Genomic DNA, 20,279 nt, shown 5'->3' on the forward strand with positions numbered 1-20,279 from the left:
TGATGTCTTGGGACTCTCAGACAGTCTAGTTCAAACTATGCAGTAATACATCCTTCTGCATACATTTTCGATGTTGCGGGGAGTTCTCGACGGATTTTCCCACTAACTAAAAATAAATAAGCGAAACAAATATCAATCTAATGCCATGAAATACAGGCCCCCCTCTCTTAAAGAATTCTCCGGTGCAGTTCACATGAATACTGAAATGAACCAAATTCCAAGGGCAAATATGGTCCTACTAAAGCACTTTTTTTTGAACGATTAGTTTACAAATGACATTGTAATTTTTTTTTCATGCATTGTTACAGCGCTTTTTCGACACTTCAATTTTGTTACCAATTCTGCAAAGCTTATGCACTTCAGGAATACTTTTCTTCGAACAACACGATCTGTTTCGAATGAATTATGTCCATGCCTTTATCAAAGGCCGAAGCTCTTCACCCTTTTTGCAATAGACACATTCACCGGAATCAACAACGTGAATGGAGTTGTTCCGCCAATACAAACGGTTGTTTAATCAATGAATCTGGTGCTGATCAGTTATCAGCTATAGAATAGAAGTTCTACTTACAGCAGATTCTCATCTTTTTCATATACTGCGAAAACAAAAGGCGAAGCGGAGAATGAAAGCAGCCTTGAGTCGAGCGTGGTGAAGGAATCCACGATCAATTAGTTTTAGTTCGGAACTGCAACAAATTTAAAATACTCAGCGCGTCCAGACGTCAAGATACTGAGAAGACACAATCTCCCCTTTCGCGTTAGATATCATGATCGCAGATCGACGTTCTCACGGAGGAGTTTCGAAATAATGTCACTCAACCATCACTCGGATATTTTCAAACTTAGTATTTTGTTGGTGCACTAGCATCGATGTCTCTGCATACGTGAAGAACGCAGGAGAAACAAGACCCCGGACGGGGGAAAACGCATCTACGAGTACATCACTCGTGGCCAACACAACATACAAGCGAATCTTAAAGCAAAACGTCAAATTGAGGTCGTTCGTCCGAAACTCCCATGCAGACCAGATTCACAAAAATCTGATCTTCCTTACAAGAAAGGAGTGCGCTCATCAGATTTTCCTCCCAGTCTCAAATGACGCAGAAGAGGAGCAGCACACTAAAATTGTAGGTTGTCCCGAAGCCGGAAACAAAATCGAACCACTTAGTCTTTTCCTCTGACGTGTGTCGAAGAATAGTAGAAACGCATTCGTCCATTTGATTTTGTATCGAAACACGGAATTGATATTGGTATTATAGCAATCTAGTTCATCTGAAAACGTCTGATTCCTCTGACTTTTCCTTTTTAAGGTTTCGTGTAAACACAAAAATCGGTTTACTGTCTTTCTGTCCCTCACACGCATTTTTCTCGGAGGCGGTTGTAGCGATTGACACCAACTTTGGTAGAAAGATGGGAACTGTGAACGCTCACGCATGTAATGAGTTACATCCTATTACGTTGAATTTAAGGGAGGGTTCCCATACATGCAAAAGGGGGGTGTAAATATAGTCATGTGGGGTATCAAATGAAAGGTCTCGGTTAGTACTTTTCGAAGACGGGTGGGGAGTGCGGAGGATTGAAAGTGATAATTTCTTTAACGGACCCATTCTCAGAAACTACTTAACCGAAAAATCTGAAAAAAATCAAGAGGCTGCCACTGTATGGTGTCTAGGCCAGCTCCCAAATAGCTTTCATACCGATACCTGTTCAAATAATATTAATAATAGTACATTACTATTATTTTGCAGCCATATAGGCTACAGCATAGAGCACGATCCTACAAAATTTGGTGAAAATCGCACTAATTCTAACAAAGTTATAATAGGTCAAAACTGTCGCTTCTGTGCAAATTCAAGACTTTGAATTGCAATATCACTTGAAAGTGGATATTCTCACATAATATATGCATATATTGCATGCTACATACTAATGGAACAAATGCACACTCAAATTTCTTTCTAGAAGAAATACACAAAACCTTTCATACCTGAAGCATCTAGCTTCCGGTTTCCCGACTTGTTCAAATTTCACTTCACGAATTGTTGTCCTAACCGAATCGTTCGCCTAACTAGAGATAGGAAGATTTCTATGAAACTGTTACCTCATCAACTGTGCGTAATTTATTCAACTGAGAGAGGATCTCGCCTTATCTGGTAACAGGTTTTGATAAATAAAATGAAATGATTGATTTTTAGGGTTTTGTGTGAAACAAAACCTTATTAGATTCGAGTCGATGTCTGTCTGTCTATCTGTCACACCCGATTTGTTCGGAAACTTCGGAAACTGTTCCCTTTACATGCAGCAAGTGGCACCATTTTCCGTTAACTCTAAGGGGGGTTCCACATACATGTGAATGGAGGGTGCGAAATTTTTTTTCATAAAATGCGGTCATGTAGGGTATCTAAGCAAAGGGCTAAATTAGTACTTTTCGGAACTGGTCCCATATTTGATATCGGGTGAAACATAGGGGAGGGCGCAAAATATGACCAACTAACCTATCAATTACTCCAAACAGACGTGCGTGTATGTAGATATATGCACATATGAATTATATATGTACATATGAATGCTTGTGTGCACGAAGTAAATCGGAAATATGGGTACGATCAATTATTATACGTGCATATATATGTACAGTATTCGGAAATGTTTGTTTAGGGCGAGGATAATACCTATGGTTGTAATATGTACGTATATCTTGTAATTTGCAAAAGAATGAATGAACGATGAACGAATATGGTGGATTTGTAGCTATATACGGATCGAAAAATGTGCGTTGAAGTTTCTTACATAAGATGAACACAAAACCTTTATATTCGAAGCGCGAGCTTCCGGTATTCCGACTTGTTAAAATTTTGAATGGTGCATGCAAATGAATGTCGGGAAAGGGAAAAAGGAAATTGGGAGAAGTATATTGCAAAAGATAAGGGGTACTAAAATGGAGGAAAAGGGGAGAATATTACATATTAGAAGATACATTCCCTTTTTAAATTATCCCTGGAGAAAGCGAATGAAGGGGTGCACCTGTTGCAAAGACAAACTACAAAACGTTTTGACGAATACTGCCAAATGTTGGCCTTAGAGAGCGCGCGAAAGTTTAGAAATCTTGGATAACAAAGAGACATCAGAAATTACGATGACAGTCACAGAAGAATATAAAACTTGGGCTAAAAGAGGGCGAAGGTTATATGGTCGGATGGGACCAAAATAAAACGTTTTGGATCGGACGGCCGCGAATGGGTATAAGGGAATTGCGAAGGGAAAATATCAGGTAAAGTCTATACTGAAGTTTGTTTGTAGCTGAGTTATGGTATGGAACCTTAGGTATCTCAAGAAAAGGTGCTGCGAGATGTAAAGAAGGATAACAGTGGACTCTTATATTAAAGTTCTACAGGACTATTTGTTTGATACTGTGACTTAGCGATAGCGGTATTCCATTCGCTTTTCCAGGAGCCAATCTGGTCAAATAATGCATTCAATAATTTGTAATATTCTATTTATCTTCACATTTCATTTATTCTACCTCTTTAGTTTTCTCCTCTCTGTCCTTCTTTATTTCACAATTAAATTTTCTTATGTTTGTTGATTGTAATTGCATGGCCATTTATTTCGTGATTTTTTCTTCTGCATGAATGTAAGTATTAATATGAGTTAACTTTCTTTAATTTGAGACTTCCTCCGTAGTTCCGCAAAACTCTCACAATAGGGAACAGTGGCCCCGCATCATAAAACATCTGAGAGAGGGGAAGTATCGGCCGGGTCGAATCCACGCGCGCGGTCGATCCGCCACAGGAGGATAGTCCCGCTCTATCAAATCTTTTGAAAACGGAAATTGCTAATGCAACTAAATTTGCACTATTCACACTGGCCAGCCAAAGATATGGTGGGTCCCAGAGCTTAAGTTCTTTCTATTTTAAAAGGAAACAAATCGCGTGTAGGCGTTTTAGGACTAGGTCCAACACTTTACATTTTATCCTTTTCGAGAAGACTAGATGACTGTGGATGATGGTTGCGAATGTGAAGCGGAAGCGTTGGCGTGAAATTTGGTCCGATTTATCTGATACAAAGGATGTTATGTCCTTTGGAAATCCATGACGGGATTTCGTGGTGAGTGATAGTGATAGGCCCCCAACTGGAGATCCTAAGGAGAATTTGGAATATTTTGATTATCTGGCTGGGCAATACAGCCCCCCCCCCACTCTCTTTTTGATGTCCTCAGATATACCACAGTGTCTCTGCCTTTCTCTCTATAAGAGCTTACTGTCGTTTTGCTTAATCACAAGCATGCCTCTGCCCCTGGTGCTGGCAACATCGCTTATTAATATGTACGCTGCTTGGCGCCTGAAGCCCTCTCGGTTTCGCTACAGGGGTTGGCCTGATCTGGTGCAATTTACTCCCACCTGAGGATTGGTCCATTAGTCGGCTGCTACTCATCCCCAAAGCTCTTAAGGACTCCGAACTTTTGACAAATTACCGCCCTATCGCTCTCAGTAATGTGTTGTGTGAAACTATTCAATTAAATGATCAAGGTTCGCATCAATAATTTCAGTTATGAATACAAAGTTCGGCCAATTTCTGCGCCTATTCTGCAGGCAAATCTACTTCTGCTTGCATTAAAGATGTTCTGTTGTACATTTCGATAGCTGAGGGGAAGGGTCAGCAGGTGTTGGCTGTGGTGCTGAATGTAACGAATGCCTACAAGAAGGTGTATCTTGTGACTCTATGTGACATAATGTTACGTTGCCGTTTTCCAGCTGAAATTGTTCCATGGGTGTTAAGGATAATGTCAAATCGACGCCTTCAACTAGGCCTCGACAGCGTTCAAGTTGGCAATGGCGTCCCCCAAGGATGTGTTTTAAGTCCAATGTTGTTCAACTTTTATACAGCATCCCTGCACAATAAATATTCTGATAGTATTGAAATCTTCTAATATGCGGACGATTTCCTTATTTTGACAACTGGAGACAATTGGAGTTCGACCTCCAAATTTCTGCACAGGCAGGTTATTCTCTTTGTTGATGAATCCCGTAGATTGGGCCTGCCAATCAACATAAGCAAATCCCAAATTATGTCCTTACGAGAAGCAGGGTCACACCCCTGCTCATTAAAGTTATTATAGCAATTACACCCTTCCTCATGTCAAGTCCATAACCCTCTTAGGCATAGGAATAACGAGGACTTGTTCGGTCAGATATCACTTCTTTTCTTCTTTTTCTTCAGCCTTTGTCCCGTTCAGAAGCGGGGTCGGCTCGTCGTGATCGGCTTCGCCATTTGGCTCTATCGAATGCCTGATCTGGGTGCAATCTCGAGGCTTTCAAATCCCCATCCAGCGTATCAAGCCACCGTTGCTTAGGTCTGCCTTTTGGTCGTTTACCATCAACTTCGATGTTCAGACCAATCTTTGCAAGTGAACTCTCGTTTGCACGAATTGCGTGACCATACCATCGAAGACGCCTCTCTCGCAACTTTTCCACGATCGGTGCAACCCCATAACGACCGCGGATATCCTCATTTCGGATGTGATCTAAACGTGTGACGCCACTAGTCCAACGTAGCATCTTCGTCTCCATTACCGCAAGACGCCGTTCATTGTCTTTTATGGTCGGCCAACACTCAGAACCATAGAGAGCGACTGGACGGACGACATTGCGATAAATTTTAGATTTGAGACGTTCGTTGATACGTCGATCACAAAGGACACCAGTTGTGGAACGCCACTTCATCCAGGTTGTGTTAATGCGTGAAGCAATTTCATAACGCAGCTCTCCATTGGCTGATAGTGTTGACCCGAGGTATTTAAATCGCTCAGTTCTAGGCAGATCACTGCCGCTGACAGTGATTGTGCCTGTTTCATGGGGATCGGTCGTCAAAAATTCAGTTTTGTTTAAATTGAATCTGAGACGGTGTTGCATGAGGCGATCATTCCATTTTTGAACAAGTTGCTCGAGATCATTTTTGCTATCAGATGCTAGGAAAACATCATCTGCATAAAGCAGTGTGTAGGGCGCTGGACGTTGGATATCCCGTGTGACGGTGTCCATAATAAGGACAAAGAGGAGTGGTGAGAGGGCACTTCCTTGATGAACTCCAACAGAGACACGAAGCGGTTTTGATACACCCGCCATACTTCGAACTTTACTTTTCGGATCGTGGTAGAGCAATTGAACCCAGCGCACGAGTTCTTCTGGCACGAAGTGTTGTCGTAAAGCATGCCAGATGAGTTCGTGTGGTACACGGTCAAACGCTTTCTCTAGATCCAGAAAGGCAATGTAAAGAGGGCGATGCTTCTCACGGTGTTTCTCCATGAGTAACCGCGCAGCGTGTATTGCGTCAGTAGTTCCGCAGTTCTTGACAAATCCGGCTTGATTCACGGTTATTTCAACGATTTCGCGCATACGGTTGTCAAGAATGCGTTCAAAAATCTTCATGGTATGGGAAAGTAACCGGATCGGACGGTAATTTGAACATTCTGCTGGGCTACCTTTCTTTTTCGATATTAGAACAGTGGTACTTTCTTGCCAGTCAGATGGTGTTCTTCCTTCCTGAATAACCCGGTTAAAGAATTCACTGAGCCACAGTGTTGGGTCCCAGCTCTTCGCTTTCCAGAGCTCAGATGCGATGTCGTCAGGTCCTGTTGCTTTCCCCGATTTCATTTGTTTTATTGCCTCCTCGACTTCAGTTGCGCTGACTGGTGGAACTGCTCCAAATGTCGGCAATGATTGTGGAAGTGGAGGATGAGCAAATTCTTCAGTTGAAATGTGCTCGCAGTATTCTCGCCATCTATCCGTTGCGGCTCGACGGTTGGTAAGCAAAGTACCGTTCTTGTCATTAACACAACAGAAGTGTTCGATATCCTGTGTGCGTTCATCACGGCTTTTAGCAAGTCGATACAGATCTCTCTCGCCATCCCGAGTGTCCAGTTTATCGTAAAGATTTTTGAAATGGTTCGCTCGGGTGACAGCGACCGCTTTCTTTGCTTCCCGGTTGGCATTCTTATAAATTTGCCAATTAGCAGGCGTTTTATCGTCGAGAAATTTGTGGTAGAGGCGTTTCTTTTCACGGACCTTCGGTCAGATATCACTTGAACTCTATTATCCCGAAAACTTTAAAGGCCGGCAGGCTGATGAATTTTGGATGTGGTTTTTCTTGTGGTTTCATACCTCAGAAGGCCATCAATCTCTATAGATCGGGGGTAAGGCCTATCTTAAAGTATGCAGCTACGTTCCCCATGAATCCGCCCAGATACAAGCCTAACTCTATATCTACCTCTATTCTGAGATGCCTGGAGCTGACCAGAATTACTCCGTTGCACCAGATTTTTGCTTTGGCTAACGAGCCGCCGCTACGTTTCAGAAGGCCCCTCTTGGCGGCCAAAGAACTTCTTGCACTAAACGAAAGGAATCTCAAAATTCATAGTTTGGTGGATCTATAGGTCGTTCCGGAGTCGTATGACACTGTAGTAGTTCCCGATGAAGTTCCCGTGATTTCAAATAAGGTTCCGATGATCTTCTTTTATGATTTGGGAGAAATCTGTTTGATGTTTTCTGATCCTGGCGTCGGATGCTACAGGCTTGACGGTGCGACCTTTGCAGTGGTTGGTCGCGACGGGACCCAGGTGTCACGCTTTTCCTTGGATGTTAGTTTGGTTTTGGCGGCTGAAATTTTTGCTGTCCTTCAGGCCGGTGCTCAGAGGTGGCGGTGAGGAAGACGGAGCGGCAATCCTGTCGGCCAAACCAAAACTAATTGGCCGAGGAGAACCTTCATAGTGGTGGCACCGGGAGACGCTGTACTCACTTTGGCTTGCCGGCCGTGATGCAGTAGGCGAATGCTCCAAAGGCCTAATTAGGGCGATCAAAGCCGAGTCTGCACGAGGACTCATCTGAAGTGGCAAATTGGTCACGAAACCTCACCAGGAGTATACTGGTACCATGGGAACCGGGATAGCCCCTGGACTCTCCTACTTCGGGTGAACTTTCGTTGTATGTGTGTACAGCTCGGTCGTTTGCGGTTGGCTCCCTAGTGGGAGTTTCATGGGGGTTGTGGTTATGCTCAAGCGAGAAGAGACCTTCGGGCCTCGGCGTGGTGTTGCGTTTCAACACGGGTGCCATACTCCTTATTTCGGTAGAGATTTAGGTATGCCTTGCATCCACCAGTATGAATGCTAGGCTATGCACTTGGTATAGACTGGTACCGTTGTTGTTTGTCTCAGCGGGGCTCTGATTGTGGTCACAAAATCAATCAGTGTCTTAAGAAGACCGTGGGATTAAGTCGTCCAGACAGGTGCTCTCGTTAGACCCTCAAGGACTTAACTGTCCTTCAGACCATCAAACTCCGCCATCACACTGCATAGTGGGCAAAATAGATGCCCTTTAAGTCACTGAAAATTCTGTGGTGCCCGGCTAATGCGGGGCACCCATTAAATGAACTTGCCCATGTAAAGGCCCGTTCAGACTTTTGGCAGCGACGCGAGTGCAAGGACATTTTTTCGCTAACATGCACGCGGCTTTACCAATAATTAAACCGAGGCGATGCGTGTACTTACAGCTTCCGAGGAAAAATCACTGAATCATTTTCACGCATTTTTCTCGCAGACGGTTGTGGCGATTGACACCAAATTTGGTAGAAAGGTGGGAACTGTGAATACACGCATATAGTGAGTTACATTCTTCAACGTCGAATTTAGGGCGGGGAGGTCCCCATACATGCAAAAGGGGGGTGTAAATTTTTTGTTCATCCAACATAGTCATGTGGGGTATCAAATTAAACGCCTCGATTAGTACTTTTCAAAGTCGGTCTTAGTTTTGTCATTTGTTGGGTAGGTGCGGAGTGCGGGGGTTGAAAGTGCTCATTTCTTTAACGGACCCATTCTCAGAAACTACTTAACTGAAAAATCTGGAAAGTCAAAAGACTGCCACTGTATGGTGCCTAGGCCCCAAAATACTCTCCATACTGATACCTGTTCAAATAAAGTTAATAAAAGTACATTATAATAATTTTTAGTAATTGAAGTTCCTCGAAATTTTTTCAGTCGTGTAGACTTCAGCATAGAGCATGATCCTAATTTGATGAAAATCGCACTATAACTAACTAAGTTATAATAGGTCAAAGCTGTCGCTTCTGTGCAAATTCAAGACTTTGAATGTCAATATCATTTGAAAGTGGATATTCTCATATAATATATGCATATATTACGTGCTACATACTAATGGGACAAATGTACACTCAAAGCTCTTTTTAAAAGAAATACACAAAACCTTTCATACCTGAAGCATCTAGCTTCCGGTTTCTCGACTTTTCTTTTTTTTCCAATTTGCTGTTCGGGTTGATTCTCTTTATCCGAACGAACTAAAAGATTTAAAAAAAAGCGAGCTCCAAACACTCGAATAACTCATCTCCACAAAAAAACAAGTCGGAATACGGGAAGCTCGCGTTTCGGGTATAAAGGTTTTGTGTTTATCCTATGTAAGAAACTTCAACGCACATTTTTCTATCCATATATAGCCAGAAATCCTGGATATTCCTTCATATTTTCCCAAACTATAAGACATACGTACATATTACAGCCTAAATCACCAAACTGCCTATTTCGGAATATTTTACATATATATTCACGTATATAAACTCGTACCTATATTTCCCATTTTTCTTCGCGTACAAAAGCATATATATGTACATATATAGTACGGCTGGTTTAATATATAAATAACATATATCTATCTGAATTAGACACTATTCGCAAACTTAATTAGCCCACATATACTATATACCTACCTACATAGATGTCGGGTTGGAGTAACTGATATTCATATACAAATGACTAAAAAACTAAAACAAAATAATTATTTGCGACCCCATTCATAAGAACTGATTTCGTTGTGGTATTGATGGATTGATATGTGGTGATGACGTCATACAGGTTGTAGAATGCACGAAATTCACAAAAATGACAAAGTTTCACTTTCTATAACTTTATTAATAATAGCTGAATTTTCTTCAAACTTAACCATTATGTTCTTCCTTATACTCATGTCAAATGCACTTCTGGGAGGAACATAAGGGGTGTTACCAGGTGAATTTCCAAAATGTGGAAATATACTATTATATAACCGAATGTATTTTGAGGCCTAGATTTCGTAGAGATGCACCGCTGTGATTTTTTTCGGATTTTTCGGTTTAATAGGTTCTGAGAACGAGACCTGTTACACTTTTTGTGGCTCATATTTTGAGGCCTCACTCTGCTATGTTTTACCCAATATCAAATATGGAACCAGTTTCGAAAAGAACGAATTGAGTCCTTTCATTTGATACCCCACCCCACATTTTATGGAAAAAAATGTTGCACTCTCCATTCACATGTATGGAGAGCCCCCGTTCAACTTAACACAAAATAGCGCCACTTGCTACATCTAAAGGGAACAACAGATCACACCCTCCTACCAATTTTCGTGACAATCCGTCAAACCGTTTCCGAATAAATCGGGTGTGACACACAGACAGACACCGAACCGATTCTAATAAGGTTTTGTTTCACCCAAAACCTTAAAAACGCTCAAATCGCGGACAAAGGCTTAATTTCACACTTCCTTTCTACTGCTCCCTTTTACCTGCTCGCTCGTCGATGGTTAAATTGCCCATCTTCCGCCGTTCATCCATTCCACTCCACTATCGCTTTTTTCCCGGATTTGGGGTTGATTTTCATTACAAGAACACGAACTAAGAGATTTGAAAAAAACTCGCTCAAAACACTCAAATGACTCATCTAAAACAAAACGCTAAAACCGCAGCCAAAATTCTAATTTCTTACTTTCTTTTTACGGGTCTCTGTTACGTTCTCACTCCTCGATGGTTAATTTTCCCATCCACCGCGGTTCATCAGCTCTCGTCATCTTCACAATCCTCTTGCCCTTTTGGCCCTTATAACCGGGAAGGATTATTCTATATCCTCAAAGGAGGACCGCGGATCATATAAAAAGAACTTTGCTAACCTGATGACTCCTTCTCGAATGAAATATGAAACACTAGGCATCAAGTAGGCCTAAATTCTTACAGAAACGAATAATATATTATGCATGAATCCAGGATGGCTTACCTGGAGGTTTGGCAGGCTTAGACAACCGCATCAACTTTCATGCTGTATGGAATATCCTCTTGGGCATGTACGCTTCGAACAACGCGGCGAACATGTCCGATATGGATTGCGGGGCGAGGTTAAGGGTCCCATCTAATGTTGCGTCCAAGGCCGAAGCTTTGTTGCCACCTATTCTGCTGCAGGTCTCCAACAATTCGGTTGGGGTTACTACAGTCATTGCCGTCACTTCCAGAGTTCTCTGAATGTTATCAACGCGCCTCTCTTTCTGGCTGATTTTCTACAAGAGAGTAGGACACGTAATCTGTCTCTGAATCGTCCCATAACTACTATGCGCGCTCCCCATGGGTTTACATCCGCCTCAGAGCAGAGCTTATTCCTTTTGGTATGCTGAATGGCCAGCTTGAATTTTTTGCGGGCTTTCTTGAATGCATGCAAGTTTTGCACATGATCGAATCTACCTACTGTCCTTACGGCTGTTCCTCTGGCTCGGTGGCAGGCCGGTTGAAAGCTGGCAGTTCACTATTCCACCAGTAGTTGGGTTTTCTACTGGGGAGGACGCATGGACGCCTTCTTGAATTCCGGCCATTTACTACTGCCGGCAATATGCTGGTTATCCCATCACTTCTTTTCTTCGCACAACAGACATTTGGGGTCCTTATTGCATTCCTTGGTAATATGGCCTTTCTCACCGCACCTTCTGCATCGATTGGACCGATCGATGCGGTTGGTGTATGCCTTCGCGAAGTGTGCAAACATGAGGCACTTGAAGCATCTCTTTAATAAAATTTTCTCTCTCAGACGGCAGACAACCCATCTAATTCGAACTTTTCCTGCCACTAACGGGCTCTGCGCTGCTACCCCTGGTGGTGGCATTCTGGCCATTTTAGTACTACCATAGGCTTTTCTTAGACTCTTCACCCAATTCCTTCAATATAAATTGCTATTTGAACGCAGTGCATATTTCCCCTCGGGATGTTATTTCGTCGAGGTTCTTGCACTGTATAGAGAACTTACGTTTTTGCGCCCTCCGTTTTATCCAAGCTGGATTTTTTTAGCTCAAACATGAGATCATCTTTGTGAATCCCTCGGACTTTGCTGACGTTTCTGACAGCTTTGCTGCAGTCTGTTTAACACTTCGTATAAGACAGATTGCCCTTGTTGGAGATAACTATTCCCTCTGGGTGAATTCGTACCTTTGATTTCTTCTTCGCCTTTTTGTGAGTGACCTTGCTCTATCCACCATTTTCACTTCCTTTAGGCTTCGTTTCGGTTTCCGACAATCATACTATGGGCTCAGACTTCTTCCTTTCTGTACATTTAGCTCCTTTTTCCGAACACTACCTTGGTGGCCGGTTTTGGCTTGGATGCTATTTCCCCCTGTGACCTATTATAGAGGAACCTTATGGCCTTCACCATGTTTTTAATAACTTGGTGCACGTTGTCGTTGTCCTGGATAACATCGGGCAGCTCAACTATTTCTATTCTAAGCTGCGTGAAGGGTAGTTCTTCGAAGGGAAGACTCCATTCTCTATGAGTCCTTTCCATATCATCCTTTTTAAACACTTCACCACCCTTAGCATTTGTTGTGCTTTCCAGAATTTCGCCTTCTTTATCATTGGTGGGGGTCGGAGAATCGAAGAGCTCATCTTGAATGGGTCAATCCCTTGGTCTTGTAGTACTCCTTTTTTGACGGATGCGATGGGTTTCTAAACTGCCTTTGTGGGCCAGTGATTCCCTTTCAGCCCATCATTTTTCCCTTCGTTATTCGTATACTTGGCAAGGTCATGCTTCGCTTGAACACTTCTTTCTACAAATGTAAACCACTTGTAGCATTTTATGCAACGATGGCCAAATTTTCCACCGCCGAGGCACGGCGCTTCAGGGATATCGAGGGTCGGTTGCCCGTTGGCTCAATCCTAAAAATCGTAATGTTACTCTTTCTCATTTGGTTTTATTTCCTGGGTGTCCTTCATATCGCCATTTGGGGCCACGTGCCCATGCACAACCAGAAAAAAAAAGTGCATTAACACATATTTACACATCATCCGCCATGTGGATTCGCGTCGGATGGGAGGTCTGTCAGTATCACATCGAATTGAATATCGGATGTACTCAGCGTATAGTAGGCTGACAAGTTATATAGAAAAACATTTTTTTTTATAAGATTTGGTATTATTATTCAATATTTACAATACATTACAATTTTTTGATACCATTCTTATAGTACGATTTGTCTTTAGCCTCAAAATAGGCCTTAGTTTTCGCGATTTCGAAAATCACAATTGATAATAGCTATAACGATCAAATCCGCGCACGGTTGTTGGCTCCCAACAGAGCCTATTTGAGCTTACAAAAACTGTCTCACCATAGGGTCAAAGCTCTTACTGTACAAGACTATGATCTTGTCAGTTCCTCATACAATCCATACGGATTAAGTGACCCGTCCACCGCAACCTACTGAGCCGTATTTTATCCACAATCAGACGGTCATGGTATCGCTCATAGATTTCGTCATTGTGTAGGCTACGGAATCGTCCATCCTCTTGTAGGGGGCCAAAAATTCTTCGGAGGATTCTTCTCGCGAACGCGGCCAAGAGTTCGCAATTTTTCTTGCTAAGAACCCAAGTTTCCGAAGAATGCATGAGGACTGGCAAGATCATAGTCTTGTACAGTAAAAGCTTTGACCCTATGGTGAGACGTTTTGAGCGGAACAGTCTTTGTAAGTTGAAATAGGTTCTGTTCGCTGACAACAACCGTGCGCGGATTTCATCATCGTAGCTGTTATCGGTTGTGATTTTCGACCCTAGATACGAGAAATTGTCAACGGTCTCAAAGTTGCATTCTCCTATCCTTATTCTTCTTCGTGTTTGATCAGTGCGATTTGATGTTGTTGGTTGATTCGTGTTCGGTGCTGACGTTGCCACCATATATTTTGTCTTGCCTTCATTGATGTGCAGCCCAAGATCTCGCGCCGCCTGCTCGATCTGGATGATGGTGGTTCTTTCCATGATGTCGATATCCTCAGCATGGGCCAGTAGTTGGGTGGACTTGAAGAGGATCGTACCACTTGCATTTACCTCAGCATCACGGATAACTTTCTCGAGGGCCAGGTTAAAGAGGACGCATGATAGGGCATCCCCTTGTCGTAGACCGTTGTTGATGTCGAATGGTCTTGAGAGTGATCCTGCTGCTTTTATCTGGTCTCGCACATTGGTCAGGGTCAGCCTAGTCAGTCTTATTAATTTTGTCGGGATACCGAATGCTCTCATGGCCGTGTACAGTTTTACCCTGTCTATGCTATCATAAGCGGCTTTAAAGTCGATGAACAGATGGTGCAACTGTTGTCCTTATTGCAACAGTTTTTCCATCGCTTGCCGCAGAGAGAAAATCTGATCTGTTACTGATTTGCCTGGAGTGAAGCCTCTTTGGTATGGGCCAATGATGGTTTCGTTAGATGGTACTCAGCAACGTGATACCTCTATAATTGCTGCACTGTGTAATATCTCCCTTTTTATGTATGAGACAGATAATGCCTCGTTGCCAATCGTCAAGCATTGATTCGCTATCCCATACCTTGAGCACAAGTTGATGAACCACTTGGTGTAACTGGTTGCCTCCATATTTAACTAATTCGGCTGTAATTCCATCCGCTCGTGGCAACTTATGATTTTTAAGCCGATTAATTGTACGGACTATTTCTCCTATACTTGGTGGTGGCTGTATTTGTCCGTCGTCTTCAGTTGGCGGGACCTCCAACTCGCCGATGTTCTGGCTGTTCAGTAGCTCATCAAAGTACTCAACCCATCGCTCTAATAGGCCCATTCTGTCGGAAATCAGATTTCCCTCTTTGTCTCGGCAGGATGAGCATCGAGGTGTATAAGGCTTCATCCTGCTGACTTGTTGGTAAAACTTCCACCGTCTATGCCTGGTGCGGTTGCTCCCTGTACTTTTCTAGTTCACAGACTTGTTGGTTCTCCCAGGCTTCCTTTTTCGTCTATGAAGTCGCTTCTCCGCTCGACGGAGTTCGTGATAAGTCTCTGCGCGTGCCCGCGTTCTTTGAGAATGCAACATTACTCGGTATGCTGCATTCTTCCGTTCCGTTGCTACCTTACATTCATCGTCAAACCAGCCGTTCCGACTCCTTTTGCGGCTGGGGCCAAGTATGTTTGTGGCCGTATCCATGATAACGTTCTTCAGGTGATTGTGAAAATCATTTGTTGATGCTTCATCTCCAGGTCCTCTGTTGACTGCGGTTATTGCGGCATCCATTTCCCTCTTATAGTTGTCGCGGAGGGTTGTGTTGTGAATGGCTTAAGTGTTCACTCTCACCTGATTGTCAGAGGGGATTCTAGCTGGCATTGTTATTCGAGCTCGGAGCACCATGCCAACGAGATAGTGATGCGAGTCTATATTGGCCCCCCTATATGTTCTGACATTCATCAAGGCGGAGAGGTGGCGGCGTTCGATCAACACGTGGTCAATGTGGTTGAAAGTGGCCCCGTCTGGAGAGGCCCACGTATGTTTGTGGACCGCTTTCCGCGCAAACCAGGTACTTCCAATAACCATTTCGTGCGACCCTGCTGAATAATCCGCAATCCGTTATCATTTGTTTTTTCGTGTAAGCTATGGGAGGCGACGTATCGCCTGAATACGGGCTCCGTCCCTACTTGGCTGTTAAAATCCCCAAGTATGATTTTGATATCATATCTGAGACAGGCTTCGAGGGTTCGTTCCTGTCCATCTCATCTCTCGTAACGCTGTTATATCAGCCCTATATTGGGACAGGGTATCGGCTAGCTGCCCATCAGCTTCATCTCTGTACAGGGAGCGTCGTTTTAAAGTCCGTCCTGTTCGAGGCTCCTGTTGTGGCTTCGTAACAAGTTGTTTTCCGTGTAGGGTTGTCAGCCCTACCCAACCCCCAACCTGGAGGACCAGTTGGTACAATTTGTCCCGTTTTTAGGCGCGGGAGACTCGCCCTCATCTTTCTCCGTCTGCAGCTTTTCGTTAAGAAAGAGCTCCCAGCGGTCACCACGTGGAGGTGGAGATAGGATTTGGTAGTAGAGCTGTTGGTGTTGGTTCAGAAGGCATTTCCCAGGTTCTATCGTGGGTACCAATCCACGTTTCGCCCTGGGACCTATACTACCCTTTGACCACCCAAATATCGGAAATGCACAATGATATTTACAAGCTAGAGAAAAATAATATATAAAAGACTTTACAAATTATCAATAAAGGCATTTCTGATCTGAACTTATGTTTTTCCAATTTCTTTGTAATCTCCCAGGTCGATAGACCAGTTAAACGCTGCTCTTGCAGTCTGCATAGCACTACTACTCTGGTTGATTGCAGTAGGACTTACTATACCGCACCACATTATGTATAAAAGTATGGTTTGTTAATGTATGTTAAGTATTGGGAAGCAATTTTGTTTTCTGTACTACTGTGGCGCGGCAGGATCTGCAGCATTCGAAATTTATTTCGGATGTTGCGGATGCGGACGGGTAGATGGCGCTGAACGTGGAAACTCTCCACTCACTCGTTTTCAGAACGCACCGGGGGAGTGGAGAGCCAGCGGTAAAAAAATGCCGTTGGTTGGGACAGTAAGGACCGCATGGAAATAAGTCGGTCTCTTCTGATCCAACCGCGGCACGGAACACTTCAGCGCGATCGTGAATTTCAAATATCTCTTTTGCTGTTTCAAAAATACATAAAGTAAAATCGTGAATTAAGTTTTATCTCTTTTGCTGTTTCTTAAATACTAAAATATTATCTCCTTGTGGATTATACCGAAAATAGATTATTTGCTTCCCGTGCATTAATTTAATTAAAACAAATAAAATTGGATAAATACCAAATTGGTGACCCCGACGTGATTTAATCGGCCGCTCAGGGCGAACGAAAATGGCAGAGGTTGAAGGCGTTTCTCTAACACGCCGCTGACATTCCAATTTGAGTCGACCATCCCTCGGAATACCAGGTCGGCTTTAGGTAAATCCACTTGATAGCCGACGGATGCAACGGACTCCTGCAGTCGAAAGCTCGTTTCGAACTCGACGCCAACCTGTAATTGCTCACTAGCCTTTTGGTAATAACAAATATGCACACCCCCGGCACCCACCGTGCCGGACCAAGTAGATTTCTCATCTCCGTATCGTCCCGCTGCTGATACAACAGCGACTTTCCCACCTGGAACATTCGGTCCGTACTGATAAGCGATTTCCCCGCCAAGGGCACATTTTTCTGAGACCGATTGCAAATAGTGAGCCACCACGACCCCAGAGTTGGTGATAATGTTGGGGTTCACCACTGTAAGGGATGCGGTGAAATCCTTGCCACGATAATCGGTTGTAAGTTGCGCTGCTGTGACTTTGCTTTGTTGGATCTGAGATGCGAACTTTAGACGAAGTTGCGGTGAGAATTGGTGAATGAGATTTGCGTTTAGGTTTCCAGATGGATCGATGTCGCCTAGCAATACGGGATAAGCTTCATTAGGCGTGAACTGTTTTGTCCCAACGTATGTCGCACCGAATCTGTACCCAGACGGGCTTGTCGAGCATAAGTTAAGTGTGTGCGAAACTTGGAAGTGATTGCTGAGCCCTTTGTTCAGCATCATCTTTGCACCTTCGAATGGCACGGGCATGACATCTTTACACTTTTTATGTAAATCTTCAATTGTCCCCGGATTCACGGTGTCTTCACCGCTCGCAGCAGTCTCTTTTGTAGATAAGCTGGCCGAGGGCACCGGTTCCGGTATGTCCACTTTGCTGTCAAACAGAGGCGGTGGGGGCTTCGAAGCGGCAAGCACATTTCCCATCTTCGAGTAAGATTTGACTAGTCCGAATGTGTTGAAAGACTTTTACATAAGCAAATGGATTGTCACTTGGGATGGGATCTAGCAAGGATAAATTGTCGTAAAGGGACACACGGAATTTAATTATAAAATATATAAGTGTATATTATGAAATTTGTACAAATTAACGCAACGGAAAATGCACGAACCGCGCGACACCCGACCTGGACTCAAGTCTTGCCTCTCGTCCTACTCGGCCTTCGTACAACCCGCCGAGAGGAATTTGCTGCCAGCCCCGCGGAGCTGGTTTACGGGGAGAACCCAAGACTCCCAAGCGATCCGATCTTCGACAAGAGATCGGGTCTCACGGAGTCGGGGTTGGTGCGTCTGCTGAGGGACAATCTCCGACGCATCAAAGCGCCACCACCCACTCGACACTCGTCCATACCTGCTTGTTCGCCCAAGGAACTGGACACGTGCACGCACGTGCTGATCAGGACGGATGCCGTCCGGAAGCCGCTGCAGCCTCCATATGAGGGCCCGTACCGCGTTCTCGAGAGGGGAGAACATTTCTTCCAGCTCGAGATCGGTGGTCACAAAAAGGCGGTCTCTTTGGCCAGGCTGAAACCCGTGTGCGCCCCGAAGCAACGTCGTGTCCGCTTTGTGGATTAACGGCGAACGAAGTTCGGGGATCCGTCGCCGAAACCCCCTAGGTTTCGTCTGGGGGCGGAGTGATGTGGCGCGGCAGGATCTGCAGCATTCGAAATTTATTTCGGATGTTGCGGATGCGGACGGGTAGATGGCGCTGAACGTGGAAACTCTCCACTCACTCGTTTTCAGAACGCACCGGGGGAGTGGAGAGCCAGCGGTAAAAAAATGCCGTTGGTTGGGACAGTAAGGACCGCATGGAAATAAGTCGGTCTCTTCTGATCCAACCGCGGCACGGAACACTTCAGCGCGATCGTGAATTTCAAATATCTCTTTTGCTGTTTCAAAAATACATAAAGTAAAATCGTGAATTAAGTTTTATCTCTTTTGCTGTTTCTTAAATACTAAAATATTATCTCCTTGTGGATTATACCGAAAATAGATTATTTGCTTCCCGTGCATTAATTTAATTAAAACAAATAAAATTGGATAAATACCAAACTACTAACAAGATCATGCCGATTAGACAATCTATGTAAATATGTATGGATTTGTCTCTTAAAACTAGAGTTACTTTTAAGAGTAGAGTTGCTTTTCCCACAAAAAAAATTATTCCCCTATCTTTTTATAATTACAGAATGGTTTTGTGGAATGTGAACCTGAAAATTGCCCGGTAATTGACGATTGTTATATGCTAGAGGAGCGACCACGAAATGGATGTTGCCAGAAATGCAAAGGTAGGTAATATCCGAGTACGTTCTTCATTAACAATTAAAATTGATTCAAATATTCAACAGATTGCTTTTATAGAGGTCGTCGATTTCCAAGTGGATCCGAATGGTCTGACCCAGAAGACAGTTGTTCCACATTCCAGTGTGAAGCCGGAGTTATTACGGAAACAATTCAAGAATGTTATACTCCTTGTTCAAAAACTATTCCCCCTAGGCCTGGACAATGCTGTCCAACGTGTTTAAGTAAGTAACAGATATTTTGAAAAGGCCATTTGAGTAAAATTCTGGAAAATGTTGTATTATATCGGGCTCCCGTAATGTATCCTTAGAATATAAATTTAAGTAGGACACGATCACGCACAATTGAGCCTGCTTGTCATAGGGTAGTCAATTTCGAATATCGCAATTGACCATACTACTTTGACATCATTATCATTATCAAAAATTAATATGAAAATCTGAAAGAAATTTTTCTTTTTAATAATTACTTTCAAACTATTAAGTATTTTTCGCCGAATATGTTTGGAACAATATGACTTTTATTGTTTCACATCGATTCATTTGTTTCTTCATTTTATGTTGGGTATAATGTGGGCGGATATAGGAAGCTCAATGTCCGCGCCTCCACTTGGAAGAAAGTCTCGAACTTCTCATATTCTTTCACACTTTCATTCGTTTTGGACGAATTACTGTTATATGTATATCCCCATGTACAATATATATGCATACAATTAGTGAACAGGTATATACAAGGAAGTTGAAGGATTACAATATAGGATAGAATAACTGCATGGCTGTAAGTCCTTACAATTATTAATTTTTCGTTATTGAAACCCCAAAGCTGTGTTTCTCAAAACAGCACTTTTCTAGTTGGTATGCAACATAGTTCAAAAATACTTTTTCAATCTCCCTAAAGTGTTCCTTACACCCTTTATGTACTATTATCTTCTAGTTAAACCTTAAAGTTGTGAAAATTGTGAAGTTCTACGGCCATATTGTGTTTTGAGTAGAACAAAACCGA

The 20,279-nt window shown here is 43.3% G+C and overlaps 2 protein-coding genes across 5 annotated transcripts in view; one reads left to right on the top strand and one right to left on the bottom strand.

The window, feature by feature from the left end:
• Window positions 1–20,279, top strand: part of LOC119646374 (BMP-binding endothelial regulator protein) — a 442,299-nt gene that overhangs the window by 185,015 nt on the left and 237,005 nt on the right. For all 4 annotated transcript variants that reach the window (XM_038046812.1, XM_038046813.1, XM_038046810.1 and 1 more), the window contains exons 4-5: window positions 19,165–19,264; window positions 19,325–19,501. In XM_038046812.1, coding sequence (XP_037902740.1) covers window positions 19,165–19,264; window positions 19,325–19,501 — 277 coding nt within the window. The remainder of the gene's footprint in view (window positions 1–19,164; window positions 19,265–19,324; window positions 19,502–20,279) is intronic.
• Window positions 16,899–18,096, bottom strand: LOC119646376 (mitochondrial import receptor subunit TOM40 homolog 1-like). The gene has a single exon (XM_038046815.1). The coding sequence runs from the start codon at window positions 17,901–17,903 to the stop codon at window positions 16,914–16,916; it is 990 nt and encodes a 329-aa protein (XP_037902743.1). The 5' UTR covers window positions 17,904–18,096; the 3' UTR covers window positions 16,899–16,913.

Source organism: Hermetia illucens, chromosome 1, assembly GCF_905115235.1.
Source record: "Hermetia illucens chromosome 1, iHerIll2.2.curated.20191125, whole genome shotgun sequence".
In the NCBI taxonomy this organism is placed as follows: domain Eukaryota; kingdom Metazoa; phylum Arthropoda; class Insecta; order Diptera; family Stratiomyidae; genus Hermetia; species Hermetia illucens.

Excerpts from the sequence above, each read along its gene's own strand:
- LOC119646376 (XM_038046815.1), bottom strand. The coding sequence starts at position 17,903 with ATGGGAAATGTGCTTGCCGCTTCGAAGCCCCCACCGCCTCTGTTTGAC.